The sequence below is a fragment of the Sceloporus undulatus genome, chromosome 2, assembly GCF_019175285.1.
Source record: "Sceloporus undulatus isolate JIND9_A2432 ecotype Alabama chromosome 2, SceUnd_v1.1, whole genome shotgun sequence".
NCBI classification, from domain to species: Eukaryota; Metazoa; Chordata; class Lepidosauria; order Squamata; family Phrynosomatidae; genus Sceloporus; species Sceloporus undulatus.
The window spans coordinates 126,676,884-126,690,264 of record NC_056523.1 but is presented as its reverse complement, the minus strand read 5'-3'; the positions used below and the strand labels follow the sequence as shown (position 1 = coordinate 126,690,264).

General features: G+C 42.6%; 1 protein-coding gene across 1 annotated transcript in view; it reads right to left on the bottom strand.

The window, feature by feature from the left end:
• FOXK2 (forkhead box K2) overlaps nucleotides 1-13,381 on the bottom strand; it is a 66,405-nt gene that overhangs the window by 3,230 nt on the left and 49,794 nt on the right. The window contains 5 exon segments of the mRNA XM_042448005.1: nucleotides 4,921-5,130; nucleotides 5,329-5,625; nucleotides 8,013-8,188; nucleotides 10,443-10,636; nucleotides 12,126-12,272. Coding sequence (XP_042303939.1) covers nucleotides 4,921-5,130; nucleotides 5,329-5,625; nucleotides 8,013-8,188; nucleotides 10,443-10,636; nucleotides 12,126-12,272 — 1,024 coding nt within the window.

Below are 13,381 nucleotides of genomic sequence, written 5' to 3'. Positions count from 1 at the left end.
CTTCGAGACCTAAGTCTTGTCGAGATAGAAAGCCAAAGCCTGACTGACATCGAGAGAGTGGAGTTGACACTCAATGTTGGTGGTCGGGTTCAGGGCAAACATTAGGAGAATAATGTCTTGGTTAAGATGGAAGATACAAACTATCTTCGGCAGAAAGGAAATGTCCGGCCTGAGGACAACCTTATCCTTGAAGAATTTGAGGTAGGGAGAGTCAGTACAGAGGGCACAGATTTCACTGGCCCAGTGTGCAGAGGTCAGTGCGACCAGAAATGCCATCTTCCAGGTGAGGAGCCTAAGGTCACAGGAAGCAAGAGGTTCAAAGGGAACTGTAGACAAGGCTACCAAGACAAGTTGGAAATCCCAAGCTGGAGCCGGGGCTATAGTTGGGGGATTGAGATTGTTGAGGCTCTTGAAAAATTTCTTTATTAGGGGGTCGACAAAAAAGGAGGGGCAGCCAGAAAACTGAAAGCAGGCATAGATTGCCGTGAGGTAACATCTCAAGGAGATGGAGAAGCTGGACCCGGAGAGGGAGTTGAGAAACTCAAGGACAATGGGGACATCAACCTCCGAGGAGGATAGGCCCCTGTCAGTCAGGAAATTTGTTCCACTTGAAGGAGTAGGAACACTGAGTGAAAGGCTTATGAGAAGCCAAGATGACCTTTCAAACTGGAGCTGAGAGACGGTTCAAGGCAGAATCCTCCAAGCCAAGAGGTGGAGAGTCTTGACAGCCAGGTGATGAACCTGACCATTGTGGAGGGTCAGAATGTTGGGACGGAGAGGCAAAGCCGAAACTGGTTGTTGAAGAGGTGGAGAAGAGGAGTGAGTCACAGTTGTCTCGGCCATCAAGAGGTGACAAGGATCACGTCTGAGCGGTCTGTTCGGAGCTTGGCTATCACTCTTGTGATGAAAGGGAAGGCAGGAAATGCATAGACCATCTTCTCCGGCCAGCGGAAGAGGAAGGCGTCTCCTAATGACTGGTCAGATGGAGTCCTGGAGCAAAACTTACTGCATTGGAAGTTCAGGTGGGAAGCAAACAGGTCGATGTTCAGAGTTCCCCAGAGGAAGAACAAGTGGTGCACAACGTGAGGATTGAGTTGTCACTTATGACAGGAGTCTGCAGCTCTGCTCAGTCTGTCTGCAAGCTCGTTCTCCTCCCCTGGGAGGTGGATGGCTTGTAGAACGATGTGCCTGGGGACACACCAGTTCCAAATCTGGGGGGGGGGTGAGATAGAGGAGGGTGGAAGATCTGGTGCCTCCTTGCTTGTTGATGTAATACATCACCGTCGTATTGTCGGTGATGAGCAAGACCACCTGGTTTTGAAGCAAGGTTTCGAAAGACCTCAGGGCCTTCCAGACCGCTAACATTTTGAGGGCATTGATATGGGGCGCTCTGCTGGAGACCACTCCCGTTGACAGAGAGATAGTTGCAGTGGGTACTCCATCTGGTGGTGGAAGCATCTGTAGTGAGCATGACCTGAGCCTGAGGAGGCAGAGAAGGCAGCAGGCGTTCCATAGGTTGAGCCACCAATGGAGGGAGCGAGACACTGGCCTCGAGATGGTGATCCATTTCTGTGGATGGTTGTGGGCTGGATTGAAGACGGAGAGAAACCAGGATTGAAAGGGGCGCATGCAGAGCCGGGCCCACGAAGTGACGTATGTTGTGGATGCCATGTGTCCCAGCAACACATGACCAGTTCTCGCCCTGATGCGTCTGGAGGTGAGGCAGCACTGAATTGAATACTTGAGGTTTGTGAACCTGTCGTGGGGAAGATATGCTCTTGATGCCGTGGAATTTAACATGGTGCCTATGAATCGTGCTCTTTGGGTGGGACAAAGTGTGGATTTTTCTGGGTTGACCATGAGTCCCAATGCTCGAAGGAGAGAGAGAGAGCATAGCTGAGGTGATCAGAGAGCATGTGCCTGTTTGGAGCAACGAACAACTAGTCGTCAAGGTATGGAAAGACGATGATGTTCTGCTGGCGGAGGAATGTTTCTACGACTGCCATGCACTTAGTGAACACCCTCAGTGCCATGGAAAGCCCGAAAGGCAAATCATGGTAGTGAAAGGAGTCAGGACCAGCAGAAAAGGCAAGGTGATTCCGGTGGTCCTCTTGGATGCTGATGTGGAAATAAGTGTCCTGAAGGTCCAAAGTGGCGAACCAATCTGAGTCCTGTAATAGGAGCAAGATGGAAGCAAGAGTTACCACATGTCCTTATGGAAAAGGCCCAAAACATCAAAGGGGAGTTCTCTAATGGCCAGTCTGGCCTGGGGTGTCAGGTCAGACGATCTCAACCAAGCGTGGCGACAGAGAGTAACGGCACCTGAAAGTTGTCTGGCAGTTCAATCGGCAGAATGTCTGGCCGAGGTGATTTGTTGAGAGGCCAGAGAGTGTGCCTGGGCGTGGACTGTAAGAGCTAGGCGTTTCTTTTCCTCTGAGAGATCATCATAGAGGAGAAGGGCATGTTCCCACAAGTCCTGCTGGTAAGCGGCCATACAGGCCGTGTAGTTTGCAACTTTGAGGTCCAAGATAGCTGAGGCATAGGACTTCCGAGCCATGGTGTCCATTCTGCAGCCCTCCTTGTCATTAGGAAAGGATGCATCTTTGGGTGTAAAATGGAGCTGGGAAGTTTAGACAATGGCTGATTTTGGACAAGAATGCTCGAAGACCCAAGAATCATTGGAGCGGGTGATCCTGTACAAGTTGTCCAGCTTCTTGGAGAGAGGCTGAGAAGAAGAAGGGACAGTCCAAGAGCGCTTGACAAACTTTGACATGGAAGGCAAGAATGGGAATGAAGGATGGGTTGGGACCCTATCCTGGACATGTTCATCAATGGGATCAAGAGCTTTGGAGTCGGTGTGGAGAACCTCGACACGGAGAGGTTCATTCAGATCATCTGTTTGGCAAAAGACTTGATGTCATCAGTGGGGGGGAGGCGCCTCATGAACAGTGAGGGCCTGACTCTGGTGAACATGAGAGTAGTCCGATTCAGAATAGTCGGGCGACTCGGATGAGGCCAAAGGAGCCCTGAGGTGATGCCTTGAATGCAAAGGAGAGGTCCAGGAGGCCAGAGGAGCAGTGGAGACGAGAGGAGCCTGATGAAAAATAGCATGCAATGCAAAGGCCTGCGGCTGGTCCATGTGGAACATTGTGGAAGGAGGATGGGACTGAAGGGCTGCTGCCAAAGCGGAGGCCGTACGAGAAGGAAGCCAGGGTTCCTCAGTACCGAGGGCCTGAAAAAAATGTCCGGCTCAAACTTCTGAAGGGTCGAGGGGAGGTAATAGGTGCCTGTCTTGTCATCAAAAATGAGGTCTCTACCAAAAGGTTTTGGGAAACTATAGGAGAGTTTTTCCTCAGGTTTGTCTTCGAACTGGATGACCTCGGAGGTCTGAGAAAGACGATCCACAGGGACACATTGAGACGCCATCAAGTCCGAATCCGTGAGTTGATGAGGAGAAGCCTCAAGCTCCGCATCGGAGAGCTGGTAAGGTTCGGGAAGCCCCTGAGGAATTGGAGAGACTCGGCTCGAGGTGGAGAGCGGAGGTCGTCTCAAGATGGAAGAGGTGTGCTGGTCTGAGCGGGCAGCTGGCCACACGGCACAGAGCCCATATTGACGGGAGACAAGGGCTGTTCAGTATGGGACCAACAGCTGGCATCCAAAGATGTCGAAGGGCAAGACTTTTTGTCCTTAAGATGAGATGACTCTCTATCCTTGTCCTTAGAAGACTTATGCTTCTTTTTATCGGACTTGGAGCCATCTAAGGATATTTTCCGCTTAGGGGAGGGCTGCTGCCCGGACCCCTAATCATCAGTCACCCCGCGTTTCTCCAAAGTAGGAGAATGCGGAACCTCAGTGAAGGGTATGCCCTCAGCAGAAGGAGCCTTCGCAGTGACCTTAGAAGGCGCAGGAGGCTTGGAGATTTGTGTGTATAGTAAAGAATGAAGGTGCATCTCCCTGTTTTTCCTGGCCTGAGGTGTAAATGCCTTGCAGTGAGGGCACATAGAGGCATTGTGATCCTCGCCCAGACAAAGGAGGCACATAGAGTGGCCATCCTGGCTGGGAATCTTTCCTCTACACTCGGTGCATCTCTTGAAAGAGTGCAAGGACATCGTCAAAAACCAAAGACGAGAGAATGGTCAAACAAGCCAAAAAATACCATTGGTCAGAGTCCAAAACAAGTCCAAATCACTATCCAAAGAGAAGTCAAAGCCAAAACATGGCCAAAAGCAAAAAAAGGTGCGAATTCCAAGCGAGGTTCCCTGTGCTGCTCACGTGGCAGACAAAAGGAACTGAGAAAGGGCGGGAAGACACCGAGCCTATATAGAGGGTGGGCTGATCTACCACCAAAAAGTCTTCCCTAGTGATACCAGTAGGATCTGAAATTGCTACACAGGCATACAATAACCCATTTATGTGCTTCGCAGAAGAAGCATGTGGGCCTATCCTTACACATGGAAGCAAGTTGCTCAGGGCCTTTAAGAAAGTCCTAGCTGTGAAGTGTGTTGATCCAATGTCATATGTAAGATTATGCAGATTTCACAAAGAACAGCTTCCTTTCAGCTTACTAATCCTTTCTTACAGCTTTGCTCAAATTTGCCCTTGTTCAAATAAACCAGATTCTAGTTGTTCAAAGCAGAGACCAGTAATTAAAACCAAAGATGTGAGCATGACCAGTTGGTTTTTGGATTGCCCCTACCCTCTTTCCATCATACATGTGCCTTTGATTACAAAACCAGCTGGCCATGTGGTATGGGGAGTGCTTTGTCCAAAAATACAAAAGCAAAACCTTTCTGGAGAAGTCAATCAAATTCTTAAGGAAGAATTTATAACAATATTGAGATATCATAATCCACATGTTCTGGATATCATTAATGCTAAAGACAATTTGCAGCACCCCAAGATATAACTCCAAATGCTTACCTGAGTTAGCCTGACCTTGAATTGCTGTGGTGATGGGTACTATGTGTGTTCCATTCTGAGTTACAGTTTTTATTGGTAGCTGGTGTTGACCTAGAGGTGTTTGTTGCACTAGAGTAACTGTCTGTAAGGGTGTATTCTGAGATGTTTGAATGATCCGACTAGCAGCTCCTATAGTTGTATGGCTAACTGCAGGTATAGGCTCCACTTTAACTGGGAAGAGAGAAAACAAAGACGAGCTAAAGATCATGGTTCAACATAAAGTACAAAATTGGGCAAAATGTCTAACTTAGCACATCCTCAAAAAAAAATCCTGTATAAAATTAAAAACCAGTTTTTCTATTTATAACCAAATAAAGATAAGAATATTTGGACTGTGAAGCCCCAGGGTGAAATCAGCCAAATTCTCACCTTTCATTTCATTATGGTCTCCATTCTCTTGAGGTTCTCCCTTTGGCTGAGCCACCACTGCTGCCTGCGTGACCACAGCTTGTCCAGCTACAGTGTAAGTATTTGCTGGTGCTAATCCAGTCACATTTGTGACAGACACAGCTGGGATCTGATGAACAACGTGAACTGTTTGTACTACAGGCTGTTGGGACGTTGATGTTGTCACAGGAGTAGCAACAGTGTAAGTGACAGGTTTCATTGTTTGTGGTAGCTGCCTCTGTACAGTAATTAAAACAGGCTGGCTAGATAAGGGTGATCCTACAAAAAAAAAGGCATAGAAAAAGTGGTTATGTCTTCTGCCATTTCTTCCTTCAATTAAATTTCTCCCTTCCCTTCCCTCCAGCAGCTTCCACAGCTATCAGAACAGTCAACACAAGAGTCAAAAACTCTACTTGTTCTCTCTCCAGCAGAGGGTCACATCAGGCCAAAAAATAAAAATAAAATGGCTGCAAGAAGCAGGGAATCAAAACTATGGTAGTGGTGTAAACAGTTTAAATCACTGAAGAGCAGAAGCTCAGTGGTAGAGCATATGCCCTACACACAGAAGGTCCCAGATCCAACCCCCCACATTTTTAAGTGCAGCTGTGAAACAATCCTGCTGAAACTCTGGAGATCTACAGTACTGTCAATTTCCATTTGGCCCACCAGTTTCACTCCCATACTCCACCCACCTTCCCCTTTGGCACAGAAAACTGCCATTCAGCTCTACAGCCTAGAATTCAAAATAATAGGGTAGCCTATGCTATAGCAGACACAGCAACTTCCTCCAGCCTTTGAACCTCCGTAAGGTACCACATGAGTAAAGTATTCCATACTGAACTGTTTGCTGCCTGTTTGCCTGACACTCTTCTAATCAACCCAGCTGTGGGTTGTTTCACTGACTCTCCACCAGCCTACCAGCCAATCCAACTAACATCCTGCAGTCCCAGTATTTGGGGAAAAATGGCAATGGCAAAATCATATGCGGTGGCTAGAAGTAGTGCTGAGGTTAAGGGACATATACTGGTTAAAGTCGAAAGGAAATTACTGTTGAAGTCCTAAACTCAAGCAACTATGCTATTCTTGTGATTCCATGGTAATTGCCCACTGGCCACAAAAAGGCATGTGAGAACCATCTTTAAGAATCTGAAGGGAAGTTAAATAGAAGATGAAACAAGTTTGTTTCTTGCTGCTCCAGACACTAGAGCATAAAGTAATTACAAACTAATTTTGAAAATAATTTGTGTTTTTTTTTTAAAACCCAAGCACGTTCTGGCACCTCAAAGACAGCTGCTGTTTTGGAAATTGCCTTTAAAAAATCTCTGCCATGGATTTAATGGCTGACCTTGGGCTTCTCTTACAGCCTCCCAAGCTGGTCATATATGACCCAATGTCTGTATATCTTCCTGGTTCAGCACAGTGGTCAGTGCTGGAGTAGGACCTGGAAGATCCAACCTGACACGCTTACTGTGAAGATAAAGTAAAGAAGAAAAGAGCCATGTACTGTATCTTACACTCACTGAAGGAAAACAAGGACATAAACATAACTAATAAATAAATTATCCCTGATCTGCAGTAACTCAAATGTATATTTGCTCTTCTTTATGGAGACCAGTCCAGTTTATAAAACTGGCAACTGTGACAGGCTTCTACTTGAACAGCCATTTTGTGATCAGTCTACATTGGTGTCCTGTGAAATTCTAATAAACACAGAAAACCTCACAAAGCAGATTAATCTGTAAAGGAGGAGTGAAGCTTCCCATCTATGCATAAAAGGGTGCTTTAAATTAAAATTTGCATCCCACCCATGCATATAATATCTGCACCATGAATAAATTATTGAAAAACAGGTATCTCAATACATAATCTTCCTGTTTAAAGACGACTTTTAGAACCAATTTATACATGAATGTGCTTATCCATGTTTATGTGAGCATATCACCTGAGAACCTTACTTGGGAGAGACAAAAGTGCATCTCTGTTAAATGCTGGAACTGCAGCCACAAGTTTGACAGTTCGATCCCTGGGGCTCCACAGTTGTCTCAGCCTTTTAGCTTTTCGCAGGTTGGTAAAATGAGTACCTAGCTTGTTGGGGACAACTGGCTTACAGATTGTAAACTGCTTAGAGAACACTTTCACCGATAAGCAATACAGAAATGTTCATGCTATTGTTATTGCTAAATATGGCAGCTTCCAGGTTCAAAGAGTTTAATATAACATGCCATCATTTCTTCCATATGTAGCGATATAGATGTTCATGATGGTCATTCAAACAGACCACTCATATCAACAGTACTCTCCCTTCTAAAGCTGGACCAGTGTTGGTGTGACAAGGAGCAACTCTGTATACTTTTCTCTTGACACAGTCTTGAACATCCAGCAGAATCCAAATGTGCAAAGATCACACTACGGCAGCCTCCATGCTATTTGAAGACCACCACCATGAACCCTGATGTGCTTCAACTCCTTCTCAGCATCCCAAAAATATAGGAAGTTCTATCAACTCTTCACTTAATACAGCACATTTACACATTTTATTTTCATTTTTCTTTCCTCAAATAAGTGTTTTTTAAAAGCAAAGCCTACCTTATATTCTCCATCAGTTTTCATAGTGTTAATATGCTGTTACTTTATATATGAATACACAAACTGCATGAAAAACTCACCTGGAGCACTCTGTGCAAACCGTGCTTCTTGTATTACTGCTAATTTTGGCTGGATAGTGCTCGGCTCAGGCTCCATTGGTACAGGAGACCCTTCCCTTGACAAGCTCTCTGGGGTCTGCACACCACTTGAATGAGCAGATAACACTCCAGAATGATTAGGGGAAGCTGGGGCACTTCTGAAAAGAGATAATAAAATGAACCACTTTTAGATTTCACTAAAGTTAGGATTATCTACCTCATCCACCTACCAACCATTTAATGCATGTACCTTTCACAAGGAGGAGCTCTATGATTGTTGGTTAAGTGGAACTACACATTACTTATTGTGTCTAGAGTTTTGCAGAAAAAGCTCTAAAGTGGACTAGATGACAGCTGTTGAAAAGCAAAAGATGGGAGGGGACAGGATAGAAGAAAATGAAAATGAGTGAATTTTCTTAAAGTAACAGAACCATGTACCCTGTAGGATCATCAGATAGAGAATTCCCTAAATTTTGTCTTATCCATTCTCCTTGGCTTTCCTAACACCATTCTCTACACTGCAGAAGGTGGTTCATATTTTTCTTTTACCAGATTTGACTACTGAAATAATACTTACAAAAGAAACTACAGATCACTTGAAATTTGAACTATTATCTTAATTTTTAAGCTTCATCAGAACTGCTTTTTTTTAAGAGAAATCTCTGTATAAAAAGACATGAACTGAGGATTCTTTATGAAAGAATTACTAACTTTTTCATAACTATATTCTCCTAAAGAGTGCCTAGAGACGATGAAATCTAGTTATCTGCTGGAACAGATGAAACTATTAATGAAATTATTTCCAAAAACATTTGCTTGAAAAAGGCACCCCAAAACAATCAGAGGTAACTGTACCAGCCAGTAGATACAACTCCTCCTCCTCATTTTAAAGAGATAACATTGGATCCAGAATTAATCATAGTTAAACAAGACCCTACTGAACTTAACAGAAGTTACTGACTCTTCACTGATTTCAATGATCTACTTGAAGCATGACTAAGTCTGACAGCTAGTCTTATCCCCAGGACAAAGGGAGATCTCAGGGAGATCAAGTCCAAACCCCCAACCAAAGGCTGTATGTCCCCCACTTAACTCCTTTCAGATAATTCTGTGCCAGAATAAGAAGGCATGATTAATTGCTTCTTGTTCTATGGCTCAAAACTACCTCATACAGGATGTATGGAAGTGAATCCAAGTGACTTTTAAGAGGAAAATCCAGTTTCTGAACAGACAAATGACATTGGAGAAGGGGTGTTCAGCCCAGCTGATTCTTGCAAATCAATCCCTCTTCTCCTGCAACAGAGCATTTTAATTCTCTGCTTTCAAACATGTGTTAATAAGTGATACAATAATCCCCTAGTGCACAAATGACAAAACTAACTGGAAGGGGTAACCTGGAGCACAGGAACAGCAACCCAGGGGAAAGCTATTCCCTGCTTTACAGTTTCTCCATTCCCAAAGCATTTCTTCCTGATTAGAAAAGAAAAATAAAGGCCATTAGATATGATGAGTGAGGTTCAAAAGGTGCATGAAGAAAATATGCCTTGAGCTATGTGGCAAACCAAAAGTAATAATTTTCAGTCAAAGGGCATTTTGAGTGTGTTTCCTTTCTGCTACCAAATACAGACATACCTCAGTTAACAATGCCCCTCTGTTAACTAGCAAATGTGTGGCAAGAGGGAACCTAGGCAATCACTACATCAATAATGCAACCCAGCACTTGTGTGAGCCAAATACAGTCAGCCTTCTGTATCCACAGAGTCTTTATTCATGGAATCAACCATTCGTGGTTTAAAAATATTTTTAAAAATATAAATTCCAAAAAGCAAACCTTGATTTTGCCATTTTATATATGGCACAAATTTTACTACCCCACTGTATTTAAAGGGACATGTGCACCAATAGATTTTGGTATCCACATGAGGTCCTGGAGTCAAACTCCACTGGGGATACCAAGGACACACTGTATATACACATAGCCACCACAGGCACTGCCTAGAGGGAGCTAAGAAATGCACTGTGCTACACTTCCAAAAGGATTACAGCTGAGAAAAACAGTGTTACTAGCCAATATCATAGTATGGGGAAAATGTAATGCCCCAGAGTTAGTTATTTATTTATTTAATACACATCTGTATTGCTCAACAGCAGATGGTATAATAACCTGAGCATGATGTAAAACCCATCAAACCTCAAAAAGCAATTTTAATGGCTTCTCACTGCAAACAAATCATATCGAATGTCTCTTCTTAATTTGGGAAATGTGCTGTTGTTATAAACTTTACTTTAGCCTTAGCAATATTGCTTTCACTTAAAAAGAACTGTCATTATCCTGTGCTGTTACACTGGTTTATACTTAAAATGATGCCTCTGGAAGTGTATATTTTTAAGTCCCCAACTTCGATTTCTTACCTAGAAGAAAGAGGTCCCAGTGGGGTTCTAAAGCAAGGTACTCCCCTCGGCCGCCTTTTCCTAAAAGCCTGCTCTATCAATTTGCTTTCAGAGGCAGGGTCTATCCTCCAGAAGGAGCCTTTGCCTGGTTCTTCCTGGGAGCGTGGTACTTTGATGAAATAACGATTCAGAGAAAGATTGTGACGTATTGAATTCTATGGGATATAAAAGATATACAAAAATCATCCATCTCTTCCATATCAAGCTAGAATGTGGCCCAATGCAAAGGTCTCTACTCCTAATGAAAAAGTCCTCAGCCATTACATACTCATCAGGTAACTCCGTCTTTCACTGTAATTTGGGGAGGGGGAAAATAGGACTATTTATATAAAATCTGACAGAGTATGCCCACAAATACATGAAGTTCTCATGTCTTCTCCTCTATTAACCATTCATGGAAGTGTTAATGGAAAACTGCTTAAAAGATTTTATTATATCAAGTTTATGTAAATACTTCAAATACCCATGCCTTTTCTCGTTTCAACTTTTTTCCTGCTTTCTTAACTGAAATACTTCAAATTCTGCTAACAACCACCTGGCCTTAAAATTCATTTGGTGAACTCAGTCACCTTGCTTAGTGTTTGCAAAACATCATGTTTTTTCCTCAAATCTGTTCACAAACTCACTTTTTGCTTCCCCAACATACTATACCAATCTATGGTTTTCAAGTCTTCATGGTGTTGCCCTACATTGTCTTTGAAACTCTCAGAGTGAGCTAAATTCCTGGGATGTATACAGCAATGTATTTAGATTTCTTCAGAATCAGAGAAGATGAGCTTCTCTTAATTAGAAAAACATGGGGGGGGGGATGCAGGAACCTGTGCCAGAATTGTAAGCAACCTAAGGAAGGCCACAGACTTTTGTACTAAGACATTTCCCACAAAATTTGAATTTTCTTTACACATTCTTGAGTATGTCATACATTGTTTTCAATCTTTGCTTCACCTCTTTTCTGTCCAGCACATCATATGGACATCTGCCAATGGACCATCATTAGGGGTATCTGCCAATGGAATGGCATCCATCAGCAGAGAAAACTGCCCTCTCAGCTCAGAACCACACCTGTTACCTGATGTGTACTCTGAAAGGTTGGAGGCTCTCCAGACTAGATTTTGGGGGCATACAGAGGTGGGGTGCAGGATGTGAGGATGTGCAAATTCTGCTATGCAAGCAAAAGCTTGCTCATGCGATGTTGGGCATACCCCTAAAACAAAACATTCAAATCAGAGTACTGTACATGTTATTCAGTTTGGATGCTTATGCTAGTAGAATCTGGAGAAAAGAGCATGGAAAAGCACAGACAACTCCGGCAGCCATTTGATTTTTAACCTACTACTGTCATAGACATCTAGTTCTGGATTTCTTTTTAAAACCCTTCTCTCCCTAAAACCATGACATTCGTTGTAGCTAACAATTAATTGAGACCTAAGTGTAGGGTGTTTTGATAAGAAAATGTATGGTCATTTCTGTAGACTGAAAGAGAAACCACAGTGCGCCATTTCTGAAACAGCTAGTCATTTTGTTTTTGAAAGCTCTTAAGTGTATTTTACAAAACTAAAGAAACTGGGCAGATCATTAGACACTTGTCCAAACATTTTTATTTATTTATTTATTTATTTATGGAACCACACTGGTTAAATTTACCTGCCAGCCCTTGTCTGCTGTTCTGTAGTAAGGATAGTTTTTAGTTATGTGCGTATAAATTCCATTTAGTGTAAGTTGCTTATCAGGTGCCATGGTAATTGCTTGTACTATTAGTTGTGCATAGGAATAAGGTGGCTTGGAGTCATCCTGGGGGAAAAAAGATAAAATATGTCCATTATAAAAGCAGTTTATCCCTTTAGTATCACTAACAGCACTGTATCTATTATTTTATTGTAATACAAGAGGTAAAGTAAAGATAATCAATAAACAGTGACAGATCTAATAATTTACATGAACAGTCTTTATGATGTTACACATAAAAACAGTTTGTTCCTGCAGTCCAATGTGGTAAGTATACTAGGAAAGTGTATGATGATCTGAGGAGCACTGCAGAATGTTAGATGAAACTAGGTGTAGTGACTTATAGGGACAGACAGAGAGGGAGGTTCTGTTTGGAAAGACATGAAGAGGAGGAGGAGGAGGAGGAGGAGGAGAGTGACAGACAAGATAAGGGTTTGAATGAAGGCAGTGACGGGGAGTGTTTAAGTTTGGGGGTGAGGAAAATCATGTATTATATGTTAATACATAATTTGTTAGAAGTTAATATATAGTTTGTTAGAAGTGTACCACAATAAATGAAACTATGAAAGTGTATTTGTTGGAGAGGAAAAAGTGAAACAATATCTATTTACTATCTTAAACTGTATTTAACAAAATTATACTTATTATTCCTGATAACCATGTGTACAGCTGGGTCACTGTACCAGCATTATAGCAACATTTCACCCTAAGAGTGAAAAGAACAGCCTCACATAGAAAGCAGTGGAACCAGTAGGGGTACTGATAGCAGAAATATGTGAAAAAGAGTGTGAGGACTGCAGGTGTGACTGCCATGGGTAGTGGTTAGCAAAGTGACTACTGTGGTGTGATTTTCTTGTTTAATATGGAAAATGTAACTTGTATTATACTTTTTGATGCCTCTGACAACATAATCTGACATTACAATTTATTCTTCAATATTAGTACAACTTCTTAATTAATAATTAGGGTAAATTTTCTACTTCTCATTTTCAGCATATAACAGACAAGAATACTAAGTGATAAGGGAAAAGCCTTATCATTCTGTTCACAATTTTAATTAATATGATATGAAAAGTGTGTTATGTGTTAGAAGTTATTTTTCTTTGCATGCCACAGTCTCCAAACATCAGCAAATAAAACAAGTATGATGTACAAATATATATGGATGCCATTGA